Source organism: Tursiops truncatus, chromosome 7 (genome assembly GCF_011762595.2).
Source record: "Tursiops truncatus isolate mTurTru1 chromosome 7, mTurTru1.mat.Y, whole genome shotgun sequence".
Classification (NCBI taxonomy): domain Eukaryota; kingdom Metazoa; phylum Chordata; class Mammalia; order Artiodactyla; family Delphinidae; genus Tursiops; species Tursiops truncatus.
The window spans coordinates 113,586,456-113,603,235 of NC_047040.1; the positions used below are offsets into that span (position 1 = coordinate 113,586,456).

Below are 16,780 nucleotides of genomic sequence, written 5' to 3' on the forward strand. Positions count from 1 at the left end.
GTTCCGCAAATACAACAGTCCTCTCTCTTCACTCTGGAACCCTGCATATGCTACTGATTCTCTCTGAAATACTTCTCTGCACCCCAGATCCCTCTGTCATTCCCTCCCAAAATGGAACCGGGTTTAAAGAGAACAAAAACACAGATCTATCATTTGGCAGGCTACCGAAGAGGTTTATACAAAAGGTAGGTAGTAAGAGCCTGAATTAAGGTATTACAGTAGAAACAGATGAAAGGAACATGAGAGAAATACCCTATGAGAGCACGAGAGAAATAAAAGCAAGCATTTTAGCAATCATGTGGTACTAAAACATGGTTTGTTGAAATAAGTCATTCTCTATGTGACTTCCATATTTCTTCAAACCAGATGAAATAATTCAAGAACACTGAGTTATATGAAATTAATCTTCAAAGAGTAGACCAAGCTATTCTCTATGAATCATTTCTTCCCTAATTAACAGTCTACTGGGTTAGAGCAGTGGTTTTCAAAATGTGGTGCCTTGAACTACCAGCAGCATTGGCATTACAGGGGAATTTGTCTGAAATGTGAATTACCGGAGCTCCACCCCTAACTTTCTGAATCAGAAACTCTAGGCATAGGGTCCAGAAATCTGTACTGTAAGAAGCCTTCAGGTAATTCTGATGTAAGTTCAAGTTTGAAAGTCACAAGGTTAGGGGATACGGAAACAGTAGTAAACCAGTAAATATCATAACCACAACAAAACTCTCAGAAGGATGAAACTGCAGAAAGAACAAGTCAACAGTAATCATAATCTACTCTCTGTCCCACTGAAGGGCACTGTAATTCACTCTGGGGGCCAAAAAAAAAAAAGAAAGTAAATATATTACTCATGATGCACACGAGTAACAATCTCGAGGCTCTGATGAATATCACGCTGATAAAAGCCACTAAGGTACAGCCACCTCGAAGTGCTTATAAAATTAAAGAAATTATGGGTAATGAATTACAACCATGTTACTCATTATTTTGCCCACTCACTCAATACACATTTACTGAATACAACTATTATACAAGACATTATGCTACGAGCGAAAGCTGTGATAAATAGGTTTTAAATGAAAGCAGAAGAAATTTCAAAAAGTCAAAGCTTTTCTTTTAAGTAATTTTGTTTGTTGCACTGGAATTCATTGCCAAGGAAGATTCTAAAGCAAAGGATAGTCAACTATGATTCTGTGTTTGTTACATATAAGACTACAATCAAATGCCAGGTGCTTTTTCAGTTTATCAGTTATAAATCCAATTAAACTAATGTCAGCATCTACACGCCTAAGACAATACTGATTCTGATCCTCAAAGGCGAATATTCAGTATCTATACATATAAAATATATACGCAACACATACATTTACACTCTCTATATATACACATGTATATATAACGTATATGAGCTTTAAGATGAAGAAACTCTTAACTAGTAAGAATTGACAGGGGTTAATTCTTCGGGGATATTACCAAGTCCCTTTTGGTCACTGCTGGTAATTTTATGGCATGAGTACCTCCTCTCCTCCATATGCTCATTTTTATAAGTCCTGTGCATCTGCATCATTCTCTCTTGGGAAGGGAAAATAAAGGCTTTGGAGTCAGATAAATATGACTTCAAATCCTTTTGCAGCTACTTAATTATCTGTGTGATTAAACGAGTTTTGTAAGCCTCAGTTTTTCATCTTTAAGAGAATTTTAACGATAGTTTCATAAGATTATTGTGAGAATTTGGTTTACTAACAAGTCCGCAATAGATATTTAATAAACGTTACACCCTGACTCCTTCTCTTTTTTAAAATGGCACCTCTTTTCCTCCGTCCATTAATTATCCTCAAAGTCTTGACATATTTCACACTGACAACCAGAAATGGGACAATAATTACATTTGTGCTCTAAAGGCCCCTCCTTAGACACCTTTTGGCATTTCACAGATTCTTCTGAATATTTAAATACTGAAGTTGTAGTGCTGTGTACGGAAAAGACCTGCAGGGGGAGTTAGGAGACCCAAGTCTAGTTTCATTAATACCAGCAAAGTAGCTTGGGCTTTATCTCCTTGGACTGGGATAATTTCTCATGAAAAATAAGTGTGGTGAGACAAAATAATCTCTAAGGCTTCTTTTGCGTCTTTAAAACTGTATGATTCTAATCTGGGGGGAAGAATTATTCTGGATCATCAGCAATTGGTCCCTGGGACCTGGAAATATAATACCTTGTTTCAGAAGGGATGCTCAAGATGGAAAAGTAAGACAAAGTAAGAAAAAGTAGGAGACAGCCAAGAGATCAACGCAGCTCAAAATACTGATACCTCTGCTTCCCCACATTTATCCTGCTGTAATTGTTTTAGAGTAGAAATGTCTTCTTGTGTACAAATTTATGAGACAGAATTTTTACTTCTTGTAACATATGTGGTCTCAATTATTAGTCCTTCTGGAACACTTTCTTAGTGACTATGGTGATAAGTAACTGGTCTCTTTCTTCTTTGTTGTCTGTCACTTCTCCAAACCATCTAAGGACAGGCTTCTACCTAAACGGTCTGACCTATGAGTGTCAGCAAGATAATCTAAGAATTACCTATTTTTTTAAATCTCAATATTGCACATAGTAGCAGACACCTTTCACGTATTTGCCTGGCTAACAATTTATCTTTCTGTGAAAGGTAGCATTACTGACATTTCTACTCACTTCTATCAATATTTTCGCGTTCATTTATTAAGAAATAACACTATTTCTCTAGGCCTTGGAGCAGCTCAAGTCATCTGCCGAAGTACGAGGAAAGTTTGTTTTTATTTCAGTTCAGTGTAAAAGGCTTTATTTCCACTGAGACTAGCTGGACCTTGCTTTATTTTATCCACCTCATCTTCACAGTTTTTCATACAAAATCAGTAAGTAATGCCAAGAAAAAGTAATATTTAACATTTCACATTTACTTTCCACTAACCATTCTCTCAGAGACCTAGGACGTAACCATGAGAAAAAACGAGAGCAAGAGATAGAAGCCCTACTTTCCTCCCAATCGTTACTCGTATTTTCCATATAAGACCTTACAAACTGATTTCTAAAGAACTGATTCAGAGAACCATTTCTTCAGCCTCCCAATTTTTCTCAACTATACAAAACATTTCCTTCAAAACAGTCATTCTCCTGTACTAGGCAAAAGGATATCATATTCGTTTGTGAAAAACCCTCACTGTATAACCATATAAATTTACCAAGAATTCACAATTTTAAGATGAAAAACTAATTTCATCTTAATGCAGGCTAATTTATGTAACACTCAAGATACATTAAGTATTTACTTCAATATTGTAATGTTAACATTTTAACCTTTATGCCCAATTTTCTCTCCAAGATTTGCTTCTCAGTTGTCTGAGACAAGTAGAGAAAGAAACTGGCACTCGATCTATAGACTGACTTATGATTAGAAAAACCTTAATAACCCAACAGATTAAAATATCAAGAAACTGAAGTTCAAAGGCAAAAGAATTACCTGTAATCATTCAAATTAAAAATTTTAAAAAACTCAAACAGTGAACATTATAAATCAGAAAGGACTTATTATGAAGAGAGAAAAATTGCAATGGCAATGAAAAACAGCAGCTTACACTTACTGGGTTATCTGTGCAATCGTCAGCCAGCTGTAGACCAAAATAGTCACGCTCAGTCAAATCAAGGTGCCTGAAGACCATCTCCAACAGAACCTGCCCCTGATCATGTTTCTGGAAGAAAAGTAACAGGAAATCAAACTGACAGGCTACATCCTTTCACATTTTGAAACTCTTGGACTCTCCTCTTTTATTAAGTTGGCAACTGGTTCCATGCCAACGACTTGGTTGAGCAATAAAGACTCCACATGTTACATCGTACTTAGAAAAGTCTGACTTTGGGCAAACTGGTTCAAGGGGTACATAATAAAGATGAAGATATAAGGGAAACCTTTGAAAATGTCTTCTGCTTTTAGGCTATTCTCGTGGCATTTTTGTAATTTTATATTGTTAGCACGTTAACTCATGTATGTATCCATATCATTTGTCTTACTGTCTTATTCTTACCTTTAAATTATGGCTGGAAAGTGACATATTTGACTAAGTACAATTTAAAATTTGTGTGTATAAGGTAGATAATGCCACAAAAAGGGAAATAAAACAGTGAAAATTATGTGCAGCAAACTGATAACATTCTAATTATCAAAGAATACAGAGAACTTTAGGAAAAGGTCTCTTTTCAATCTCACACCAATTTTATCATGTGGGCATCATGCTGTGGCTTCCCTAAGTCCCGTAGCTACCAAGCTGTGGCACAAAGGGCATGATTGGAACTTTCCTAAAAAGACATGTAGCTGATCACTGAAAACATGGAGAAACTGCTAACATGTTCAGCAAGAAAAGAAATCACAGTGGGAAACCATAATGACACACCATGAACACACAACAATCCAAAAAGTAAAATCTAGTAAGATAAAAAATACCTAATGCTGGATCTGCTGTATAAAAAATAAATTAAATTTAATTTAATTTAATTAATTAAATTTAAAAAAAAACCTAACGCTGCTAACATTGTGGACAGGTATCATCTGTTGGGAAAGCACTTTGGAAACATTAGCAAGAGCGGTAACAGTATTGGCTACTTCTGTCATCCTAACCTGAGTGAAAAATAAAATCCAACTTTGGGAGGAACAGCTATACACCCCAACACATTCAGTGCAGTGTTATTTACATGAGACAAATACCAGGAAAACACATTAGCGAACAGTGGTGTATTTTTCCACCAATTTCGCCTCTCAATAGCTATGGTAGTTTGGTAGCTTCCAGCTACAAGTTAGAATCAAAACTCAGAGCTGAAACGATAAGGACATAAGTATTTTTTTCATACAGCAGAAAGCAGAGAGAGACGACAGACTCCAGAGTTGGCTAGTTCAGTAGATGAACGGTGTAATCAAGTACCAGGTTTCTTTCATCTCTCTAATCCACATTCCTGCTGTCAGCTACATTCATAGGCTGTTAGTGAGATGGTCAGAGCTATTTCAAAATTCACACCTGCAGATGACAATGTTCAAAAGAACGACCTTCCTTGTAAAGAGCTTCCCTTCACGTCTCGGTGTGTCAAATAGCTATTTCCAAAACTCATCAATGGCAGGAAGTATGTGCCTCAAACAATGCTTTACAATGGTGGTCCCCATTTGAATAACCTGTGAACATTTTTTGTACTGATGCAACTCACCTCCCCCACCCGTCTCCCATTCTCATTAAATTGGCCCAGGGTGGAGAAGGAGCATTAGTCTTTTTAAAAAGCTGCTAAGGTGAGCCTAAGGTACTCTTCTAGAGACAAGATGGAGTAGATGCATTTCTCCCTATACTTCCAGCTGAGTGAAACCAACGAACAACAACAAAATGCAGAAAAATTGTTTTTAAACTCTGAAAGATAAAAGTAGCAGCCTGGGGCTTCCCTGGTGGCGCAGTGGTTGGGAGTCCGCCTGCCGATGCAGGGGACACGGATTCGTGCCCCGGTCCGGGAGGATCCTACATGCCACGGAGCGGCTGGGCCCGTGAGCCATGGCCGCTGAGCCTGCGCGTCCCTCAACGGGAGAGGCCACAACAGTGAGAGGCCCGCGTACCAAAAAAATAAAAGTAGCAGCCTGGCTAGGGAACTCCTTGGGTTTTCTTTCCATTTCTTTTTATTGAGGTAAAATTCACATAATGTAAAACTGACCATTAAAAGTGCGCAATCCTTCTGCATTTAGTGCATTCACAATACTGTGCAACCGTCATCTCTACCTCGTCCCAAAACATTTTCATCACGCCAAAAGAATACTGTACCATATCCACTGAACAGTATCTCCTGCCCCAGACCCTGGCAAGCACGCGTCTGCTTTCTGTCTCTATGGATTTACTTATTGTGAATATTTCATATAAATGGAATTGAACATGTGACCTTTTCTGTCTGGCTCCTTTCACTCAGCATTGTTTTCAAGGTTCCATGTTGTAGCATGTATCCACATCTAATCCCTTTATATGGTTAAATAATATTCCATTATATGAATATATCACAACTTGTTTATCAGTTGATGGGCATTTGGGTTGCTTCCACCTTTTGGGTACTGTTGTTTCTGAGGCAGGAGATAGATGCGCCCCAGGCTGCGCAGCTGGAGTCTGTCCCCTGTGGACAGATACTCCAAGACAAAGATAATAGCGGGAGCAGAGAAGAGCTGAGTCCTGACCAGATAAGAGATAAAGATACCCCATTCCTCATTCTCGAGGTCAAAGAGACCCTCCTGACTACACACGCGCAGAACGGCTCCTCAGGAGTCAAAAAAGGGAGGGGACGCCACCCATAGTAGGTGATGTCAACCTACCCATAGGCCTCTTTGCTAGAATCCACCTTGGCTAAGAGATGCATGCACACACAGGGGAGGACCCTGAGATAAACCAAATACGGACTCAAGAGCCAGGCAAAGCAAGATGACTGGCCAGAGGAAACCCAGAAGAAATGCCCCATAAAAGTGATTCAAACTACCACAAGGGCACAGCTCTTTCTCTAAGCCCATCTGTGTGCCTATCCACATGAACCCTTTTTCCTTCTAATAAACACTTTACTTGTTTCATTACTTTCTGTCTCTTTGTGGAAATTCACTTCTACAAAGCCGACAGGCCAGGGTCTTGTCACTGGCCACTGGCCTAGTGGCTAGGATTCAGTGCTCTCACTGCCACGGCCTGACTTCAATCTCCGGCTGGAGAACCAAAATCCTGCTTCAAGCCACTGCAGCTGGGGCCACCCGAGATACTTCCACCTTTTGGTAAAGGCGTACAAGTTATCTGTTTGAGTATCTGCTCTCAGTTCTTCTGGGTATATACACAGAAGTGGAATGAATGGATCACATGCAAATTCTGTTTAACTTTTTGAGGAACCACCAAACACTTTTCCATAGCAGCTGTACCATTTGATGTTCCCACCAGCAATGCATGCGGGTTCCAATTGCTCCACATCCTTGCCAACATTTGTCATCTTCTATTCTTTTGATTAAAGCCATCCCACTGGGTATGAAGTGGTACTTCACTGTGGTTTTGATTTGCATTTCTATAATAACTAATGATGCTGAGCATGTTTTTCATGTGCTTGTTGGCCATTTGTATATCTTTGGAGAAATGTCTAATAAAGTCTTTTGCCCATTTTTTAAAGTGGGTTAATAATCTCTCCGTTGTTGTGTGTTGAGTTCTTTTTATATTCTAGATGCTAGACCCTTAACAGATATATGATTTGCAAATATTTTATCCCTTTTCATAGGTGTTTTTTCACTTTCTTGATCACTACTTGTATACACAGAAGTTTTAAATTTTTCTGAAGCCCAACTTATTCATGTTTTTCTTTTGATGCTTGTGCTTTCAGTGTCATATCTAAGAATTCATTGCTAAATCCAAGGTTATAAAGAATTAACCATATATTTTCTTCAAAAAGTTTTATACTTTTAAATGTTACATGTAGTTCCTTCAGCCTGTTTGAGTTTATCTTTGTATATGGTAGGTATATAACCTAGGTAGGATGCAATTTCATTCTTTTGCATGTGCATATCCAATTGTCCAAGCACCACTGGTTGGAGAAACTATTCTTTCCCCACTGAATGCTCCCGGTAACTTTGTTGAAAATCTGTTGACCATACATGTAGGGGTTTATTTCTAGACTCTCGATCAAGTTTTCTTTTTACCTCACACATACCATAGACTTGGTACTGGAGAATCCTACAACCCAGAAACACCAACAGGCCCGATGGAAAGAGACCAAAAAAGCCTGCTTTCTCAAGCAAATGACCAGGAAAAGAGTCTCTAGGCAGGACAGAAACCTTACTAACAATGCTGACTCCAATCCTGCCAAACCCAGTGGAAAAAAACTGAGCCCGTCTCCAGCAGCGCCATGGAAACCAAGCAGGGGCCTGGGGTTCCATGTGCCTCCTGGTACTGCTGGCAGCAAGTGGGAAGCCTGCTCTTCTACTCTCTGCCAGCCAGCAGCACGCTGCAATACACAGTCTCTCCCAGGGGTGGTATCAGCAGAAGTTGAGTGCGCAGTCTGAACCTCAGCCTAGCGGTAACAGGCAATGCTCAGACTGCCCCATGGGAGTGGTGACAGCAGAAGCTGAGAGCGAAGCCTAGATTTCCACTCCCACCACCACCCAGCGGCAGCAGGTGGCATCTGCCAAACAGAAATAAACAGGAGGATCTGGGAGAGGAGGTAGGTAGAAAAAGGGACAGTTAAACCTTGGAAGTAAAATCCAAATAAGGAACCACAAGTGAAACTGACCAAAATTGAAAGAGCAAAGGTTTAAAACTCAATTACAGTGTGGAATACGTGCAAAATTGTCAGTAAGGTCTCTGGATAAAACACACACACACACACACACACACACACGAAGTAGACCAAAAGAGTAATGCAAAGGTTCTGGAAACCAGATTGTTATTAGAACCACAACCCACAAAGGCAGGCCAGGACCTGGATACTACACCAGAGTGACTCCCTGCTACAGAGAAGATTCAGTATAATCCAGAGTCTCATGATACATTGCCCCAAATGTCCAGGATACTACCTAAAATCACCAATCATAACCTGAAAAATCTCAACTAGAATGAGAAAAAACAATCAACAGACACCAACACTGACATGACTCAGATGTTGGAATTACCTAACAAGTGTTCTGAAGCAGCCATCATATAAACGTTTCAATGAGCCATTATAAAGGTTGTTTGAAAAATAGAATATTTTGCAAAAAACTGAAGATATAAAAGAACCAAATAGAAATTATGTAACTAAAAAACATAGTAATGAAATGAAAACTGACTAGATGTGCTCAATAGAAGAACGAAGATGAGAAAGAAGAGAATCGATGAATTTCAAGACAAATCGATAGAAATTCCCCAATCTAAACAACAGAGAAGTTAAACTAAAAAAAAAATGACCAGAGCCTCAGAGACCTGTGGGACAACAAAAAAAGGTATAACAGTCATGGCACTGGAGTCCCTAAGAGAGAAGAGAAAGAGCTTCAGGATGACAAAATATTTGAGGAAACATTCGCTGAGATTTTCACAAATTTAGCAGAAAGCAAAAACACAGATTCAAGAATCCAAGTGAACCTCAATCAAAATGAATCCAAACAAATCCACCCAAGATACATCATAATCAAACTACTGAAAACAAAGCAAAGAGGAAAAAATCTTGAAAGCAACTAGAAAAAAGAATTTACCTATAGGGAGTGACAATTCAATTAGAATAGATTTCTCATCTGCAACCGTAAGACCAGAAGGAAATGGTACAACATTTTCTAGGTGCTAAATAAGAAGAACTATCAACCCAGAATTCACTGTTAACAGAAAATATTGCATAGCAATGAAGGGTAAATAACGACATTCTCAGAAAAAAAAGAAAAGTTAAGGGAATTTATCACCAATAGACTACCACTAAAAGAATGCCTAAAAGAAGTTCTCCAACCAGAAAGGAAATCATAACATAAAGAAACTTGGAAAAACAGAAAAGAAGGAAGAGCAACGAAATGGGAGAAACTGAGGAAAATAATAAAAGCCTATCCTCTTCAGTATTAAATTATGTTTGATGGTTAAAGCAAAAAATCGAACTTTATCTGATATGCTGCCAAATGTGTGTACAGAAAAAAATTGAGACAATTATGAAGGTGGGAAGGAAAAAGTACCTAAAGGTAGATACGTTTTTTATACGTCATTCAAGGTAAAATGTTGTTACCAATATTCTATGATAATTTATATATGTAAAATGTAATAACAAGAGCAACCACCAAAAATAAAACACCCTAAAATCAAACAAAAAAAAAACCTACCCAAAGGGTTACTCAAAAACACTAAAATAAATAAAAATGAAATTTAGCAAATGTTCACATAATCTATTAGAAAGGCAGGAAAAAGGAAACAAATGAAAACCATAACAAACAAAGTAATAAAATGGCAAACTTAGACTCTAACATAATAATAATTACAGGAAAGTATAATATATGGTCTAAATACATGAATTAAAAGGCAGTTTTTTTAACTGAAGTATAGTTGATTGACAATGTTATGTTAATTTCTGATGCACAGCAAAGTGATTCAGTTATACATATATATACATTCTTTTTTTAATATTCTTTTCTGTTATGGTTTATCATAGGATGTTGAATAGTTCCCTGTGCTATAGAGTAGGACCTTGTCGCTTATCCTAAAAGGCTGAGATTGACAGAGTAGGGAAAAAACCATGATCCAACTATATACTATCTAAAAGAAATTTACTTCAAATATATTAATATATACGTGAGTTTTGAAAGTAAAGGGATATAGAAAAAGATATACCACATAAACATTAATTTTAAAAAGTAGGCTTGAGAGCAAGTAACTTTACCAAGGGAAAAAAGGACATTACAAAATGTTCTCACACTAAAGAACACAGCTGGAAAATTAATGAAACAAAAATTAACAGAATGGGAAGTAGAAAATAGAAAAGGCGTAAGTATAACTAGAGATGTCAACAATTAAGCAATTGCTAGAATTATTAAACAGAAAATCAGCAAGAATATAGAACTCAATGATACATTAACAGGATCCAACTGACATTTATAGGACACTCTACTCAACAACAGAATACCCATTCTTTTCAAGTGTCCATGGAACATCCATAAGGCAGATCATATCCGGGGTCATAAAACAAACCTTACTAAATTGAAAACTGAAATCATATAGAGCATGGTCTATAACCATAATTAAATCAAAATAGAAAACAGTAACAGAAACACAGGAAGAAAAATTTAGAAACTAAACACCTGGGAGAAAAAAAGACCCATTTCTAAATAACCTATGGGATAAAGAGGACTGGGGGGGGGGGGGGAAGGAAAGGTCTCAAATCCATAGTCTAAACTCCCTCCTAACGAAAACCAGAAAAACAGCAAAATAAACAGAAGGAAGGGAGCAATATAGGTAAGAGCAGAAATCTATGGAAATCTGGTTCTTTGGAAAATCAATAAAGTTGACAAACTTATAGCAAGAGTAATGAAAAGAGATGAGACACAAATGACCAGCTACAGAGCTATAACAGGATTTTACTACACACTCCAAAAACATTTACAAGGTAAGTAAATGGTAGAAACAAATCTACACAGATAAACCTGACAACATGGATGAAATAAACTAATTCCTCAAAAAGCTGGATTATGTAACAGATTAGTCAGGTCAGAAGGTTTAGAAGGCTGCAGGAGCTACTTCCACAATGTTCAGGCCAAAGGCATGTAACAACCCCTAACAGTGAACCTCTTCAGGCTCCTAAAAACATACTAAAATTCACCCAATATGAAATAGATACTTACGAAATACTTTAAAAAAAAAAACCTCCCCCAAAATGAAATCTCCTGGACCTGATGCTTTCACTGGAAAATTCTAGGAAACATTTAATCAAGAATTAAGAACAAATCTACCTAATCTACTCAATCAATTCACTCTATGAAACCAGGATAACCCTGATATCAAAGCTGGACAAAGAAAGTATTAAAAAAAAAAACTACAAATATCCTCCATAGGACCATAGACGTAAAATTCCTTAATAAAATATTAGCAGATTGAATTGAGCAGTATCTCAAAAGGATGATACAGAATCACTAAATGGAATTTCCAGAGGTGCAAGGCTGGTTTAGTGCTCAAGAGTCAATCTCGTAGTGATGCCCAGAAAGCAGTGCCATGGACCTGCTCCCCAGCAAAACAACTATTGCTGGTGAAAATAATTTAAAAACCCAAGAATTTAAAGTCTTGGGGAACTGTCCCAAGGGTACAAAACAGCATTTATTCAAGACAGTCTACTAAATCTTGGTAACAATAGTGAGAGTCCATGGCACTTGAGCCATCATCCACTTCCTCTCTCTTCCGCCCAGACCAACACTATGTAATCTCTGCTCCAGAAAAGTGTGGCCAAGAAATTGGGAATCCCTCTACCCTCACATCCCAGTCAAGGGTTATGGCATCTCTGCAGGACGGGGAAGTTGCCAGCATTTCTCATGCATTCCAGTTCTTTGTTACAAATTTTAAATCACAGGATGGTGTGGCCGAGAAGTTGGAGGCCTCCCTCATAGGGCAAAGACTATACCTCAATCACAGAAAGTAAAACAAATACTGAAGCCATGAAGCAGATGAAACTACCCAGGGTCAGAAGAAAGAGCAAGAGAACAGCTAACAGAGAACCCTGACATTGTACCAAAATCCCTAGTAGGCAGAACAGTACTGCCAAAGAAGGCAATCAACAAATATTTGGTTAGCAGAATGAGTGAATGGTAAAATAGTCTACAGAAAATTTTTTTTAAGTATATTGGTTTTCAAGTCCCTTTGCAAGCATTCCTGGTCCTTCAGTTTTTCTTACTTCACAAGAGGTCCAGTTAGAGAACAAGGCATTTGAGGGAATCTCTAAAACACACAAGTACATCTGCAGAGAAACGAACTCACTGGAAATAGTTCCTCTAAAGATGAAGAGGCTGTCCCTGACAGAACTTATTTAGGTTTACCATCAGAACTTTAAGTCAATAACAACTGCCAGGCAAAACCGAGATTCTTGTTGCAGACCAACCACAGGACAGCTGTGATAGAGAAAGGTTTGCAGGAAACGCTAAGCAGCCTCCCTATAGACCTGCGGCAGGGTAAGTACTCCCGAGAGTAGAATGGTAAAATGCAAATAGCAAACGGTCAGGCCAAGTCCTTATTTGGCCCGTGAGTATGTAGTCTTGGGTGAATTTTGTTTCTACTTGGCCAGCTTTACCTTACGGGATAGACTAGGTCAGGAGTTACAGAACTATCCTGTGCAGTGTTTAGGGCTCAGTGAGTGTACTCAGGGTTAGGGGCTGGTGCGTTGAGGGAGAAGAGTCCAAGGAAGGCAAATTTGAGCTTCCCGATTCAACCACAGTAACTATAACTGACCCATTACACTCACCACACTTACACAGACGTGTGTGCGTGCGTGTGTGTCATCACGGGGGAAGAAAGGATTCCATACTTTTTTTAATTGAAGTATAATTGACATACAACGTTATATTAGTTTCAGGTATATTGACATAGTGATACAAAGGATTTCTTTTTTTAAAATGTCTGAACAACTGGATTAGATGATCTCTGAGCTCCCTTGTGGCTCTGAGATTCCTTATTTCTAAAGATGCTCTCCTGAAGATGAAAACAACAAGTATTTTCACATAAGAAAAAAATCCAATTATGTAACAGATTAGTCAGGTCAGAAGGTTTAGAAGGCTGCAGGAGCTACTTCCACAATGTTCAGGCCAAAGGCATGTAACGACTCCTAACAGTGAACCTCTTCAGACTCCTAGTAGAGTGTAGACTTTGATCACCTCCTTGGATGAGAACACACCATCAGAATATGTGACTATGAAATAAAAACTTTCTGTGCAAATAATACATAAATAAGACTTCTATTTCTGGTAGTAGAGTAGATTATAAATTCTAGAAAAATCCATAGAAATGCAGCTAAATTACTAGGTAAAAACTTTCAGAAAATTTTTTGTTTTAATCTGTTACTGAGCTAGTATGTATGTATGTGTGTTTGTTTGCTTATTTATTTATTTATTAGGCTGCACCGAGTCTTAAGTTGCAGCACACAGGATTTTAGTTGTGGCATGTGGAATTCTTAGTCTAGTTCCCCGACCAGGTATGGAACCCGGGCCCCCTGCATTGGGGGGCCCACTGCACCACCCACTGCACCACCAGGAGAGCCCTGAGCTAGTATTTTTTAAAAAGGTAGAAACAAAGATCCAAAACAAAGTGAAATCAGGAAGCCTAGCTATTCAGAAATGTTAAAGTCAGTTTCTAGCCCTTAAATTTTCTAGCTTCTACTTTGACCACAGGATACATAGGAATCAGAAGTGATACCAGGTTCTCTCCAAGATGGAAATATAACAAGAGACCCACAAACTTTATATTGGCTATACTTACAGAGTAAAAGTGAAGAACAAAAAAGTCATGCCATGCAGAATAGCACAGAAAAACAAAACAAGAAATAAAAAAGTAAAAATAAAACTCGCCTGTCTGGTCAGAATTCAGCTACAATGTGGCCTGAGAACCCCAAGTTAAACAATAAACTTAAACGTGGCCCTGGGATGATGGTGCCCCCAGATGACTGGCAAAAGCAAATAAAAGTCTTCTCTGGAGGAAATCAATTTTCAACCAGGACTCAAACAGATTGGTAGAGAGCACATTTTAAAAATGACCCAGTTATATGCTGTCTCCAAGAAACTCCGAATATAAAAATATAGGTAGGTTGAAAGTAAATGATAGAAAAGATATACCATGTAAACATTAACCAAAAGAGAGGGGGAGTGCCTATACTAATATTAGATAAAGCAAGCCTCAGAGGAAAAAAATGCTAGAGACAAAGAGGACATTATATAATGACAAAAGGGCCAGTCCACCAGTGAGACACAGCAACCTTAAGTGTGTATGTACAACCTTGAAAAAGAAGGACAAATGTTGGAGAACACAACTCCCAATTTTAAAACAATGAAACTACAGAAATCAAAACAAAAGGGTACTCACGTAAGGATAGACATTGGAATAGAAGAGAGTATAGTGAATTGGTTTGTGACAAGGGTATCAAGAATTTAAATGGGAATGAACTGTCTTTTCAAAAAATGGTGTAGGGAAAACTGGATATCTACATGCAAAATAATGAAATTGGGCCCCTATAAAAAAAAAATAAAAAATGAACTCCAAATGAACCACAGCCCTAAAATTAATAGCTAGAACTAAAAAAGTCTTAGAGGAAAAACAATCTTTGTGATCATGGACCAGGCAATGGTATTTGAGATATGATACCAAAAGCACATGTGACAAAAGAAAAAAGGATAAAGTATAATTCATCAAAGATTAAAACTTTTGTGTTTCAAAGGATACCATTAAGAAAGTGAAAAGACAACCTATGGAACGGGAGAAAAAATTTGCAAATTGTATACCTGATAAGTGACTTGAATCCAGAATATAAAAAGAATTCTTACAACTCAACAATAAAAGGCAGATAATTACAAAATGAGCAAGGGGTTCAAACAGACATTCTTCCAAAAACAGCAAATATCGTATAGTTCTACTTATATGAGATATCTGGAACAGGCAAATTCACAGATTTTGGGGTCAGGGAAAATGGGGAGTTATTGCTTAATGGTTACAAAACTTCTGTTGGGAGTGATGAAAACGTTTTGGAATAGACAGTGGTAATGACTGAACAACAGTGTGAATGTAATTAATGCCACTTAACTATACACTTAAAAATGGTTAAAGTGGTAATAAATTTTATGTTTTGTATGTATATTACAATATTTAAAAATATTGTAAATACCAAAAAGTATACCCCAAAACCCACTGAATTATACACTTAAAAAGAATGAACTGTATATTTTAAATGTGAATTATATCTCAATAAAGATGTTAAAAAATACATAGTATAAAAAGCTGAAAGGCCCTATAAGGAAAAACTGATAAATCTTCCTTCATAGGAAACTTTAGCAAAGGGAAACCAAATTACTGATGAACTACAGAGTGAGGTAAGAGCTAGAAACCTAAATAATCAATAATTATATGGAAAAAAACACACAAATATATAAAACACAGAATGAAGTGGTGATAGTGGACATTCTTGTCTTGTTTCCAGTTTCAGGGGTAAATTTTCGGTATTTCATTTCTAGGTATGATGTCTGCTTTAGGATATTTGTAAATACCCTTCATAAGTTAACAGAAATTCTTCTCTATTTCTAGTGCACTAAGTTTTGTTTTGTTTTGTTTTTTGTTTGTTTTATACACTGAAGAAAATGATATGGTTTATCTCCTTTATTTTACATCTCATTCTTTGAATAAACCTCACCTGGTATTAACACATTTATATGACAGTGTGTGTGTGTGTGTGTGTGTGTGTGTGCGCGCGCGCGCGCGCGCGCGCGCATTATACATTTAATTCGCTAAAAATCTGTTTGGAAATTTTATAATTCTTGTTCATGACAGACTGGTCTATAATATTCTTTTTTGTATAATGATTATTAGCTGTTAACATGAGAGTTATGCTGGTATCGTAAAATGAGTTATGAATCTTATTCTCTGCAAGAGCCGTGAGAGTGATATTATTCTTCAAATGTCGGAAAAATTCATTAGTAGAAGGAAAAGTCACAATGAGATACTATAACACAAGCACCAGAATGGCTAAAAAAAAGTTAAATGCCAAGTGTTGGTGTGAATGTGGAGCAAATGTAAATCTCATAAACTGCTGGTGAAAATGTACATACATATAACCACTTTGGAAAACTGTTTCATAACACTTGATCCAGATTTCCACTCTTAGATATCTGCCCAACAGAAGTACATATATACACAAATATACACATGTACGAGAATTGTTTAGAGCTGCAGTATTCATAGCAGCCCTAAACTATGAAAAAACCAAGGGTAAATTTGATAAATTTTCATACACTAATGAAGTGATGTCTCACTATCCATTGCTAATACACACCCCAATTTTTTTTTTAAGTATTAATATCTCTCATGCTTCGGTGGCTTGACTGAGCCAGCTTTGGTTCTCACTTTTGATTGCAGTTAGATGGCAGCTATTAAAGTCCTGAAGTCTGACTGGACCTGACATACAAGACAGCCCACTTGCGTGGCTGAAAACTGATGCAGACGGCTGGCCGGACGATCAGCTACAGCTGTTAACCAGAGAGCCTCTGTACATGGCCTCTCCATATGGGATGGACTTCTCACAGCACAACAGCTAGAGT

General features: G+C 37.6%; 1 protein-coding gene across 6 annotated transcripts in view; it reads right to left on the bottom strand.

The window, feature by feature from the left end:
• Positions 1-16,780, bottom strand: part of PTPN4 (protein tyrosine phosphatase non-receptor type 4) — a 178,315-nt gene that overhangs the window by 100,174 nt on the left and 61,361 nt on the right. For all 6 annotated transcript variants that reach the window (XM_019932320.3, XM_019932319.3, XM_019932323.3 and 3 more), the window contains exon 3: positions 3,612-3,719. In XM_019932320.3, the coding sequence (XP_019787879.1) occupies positions 3,612-3,719 (108 nt within the window). The remainder of the gene's footprint in view (positions 1-3,611; positions 3,720-16,780) is intronic.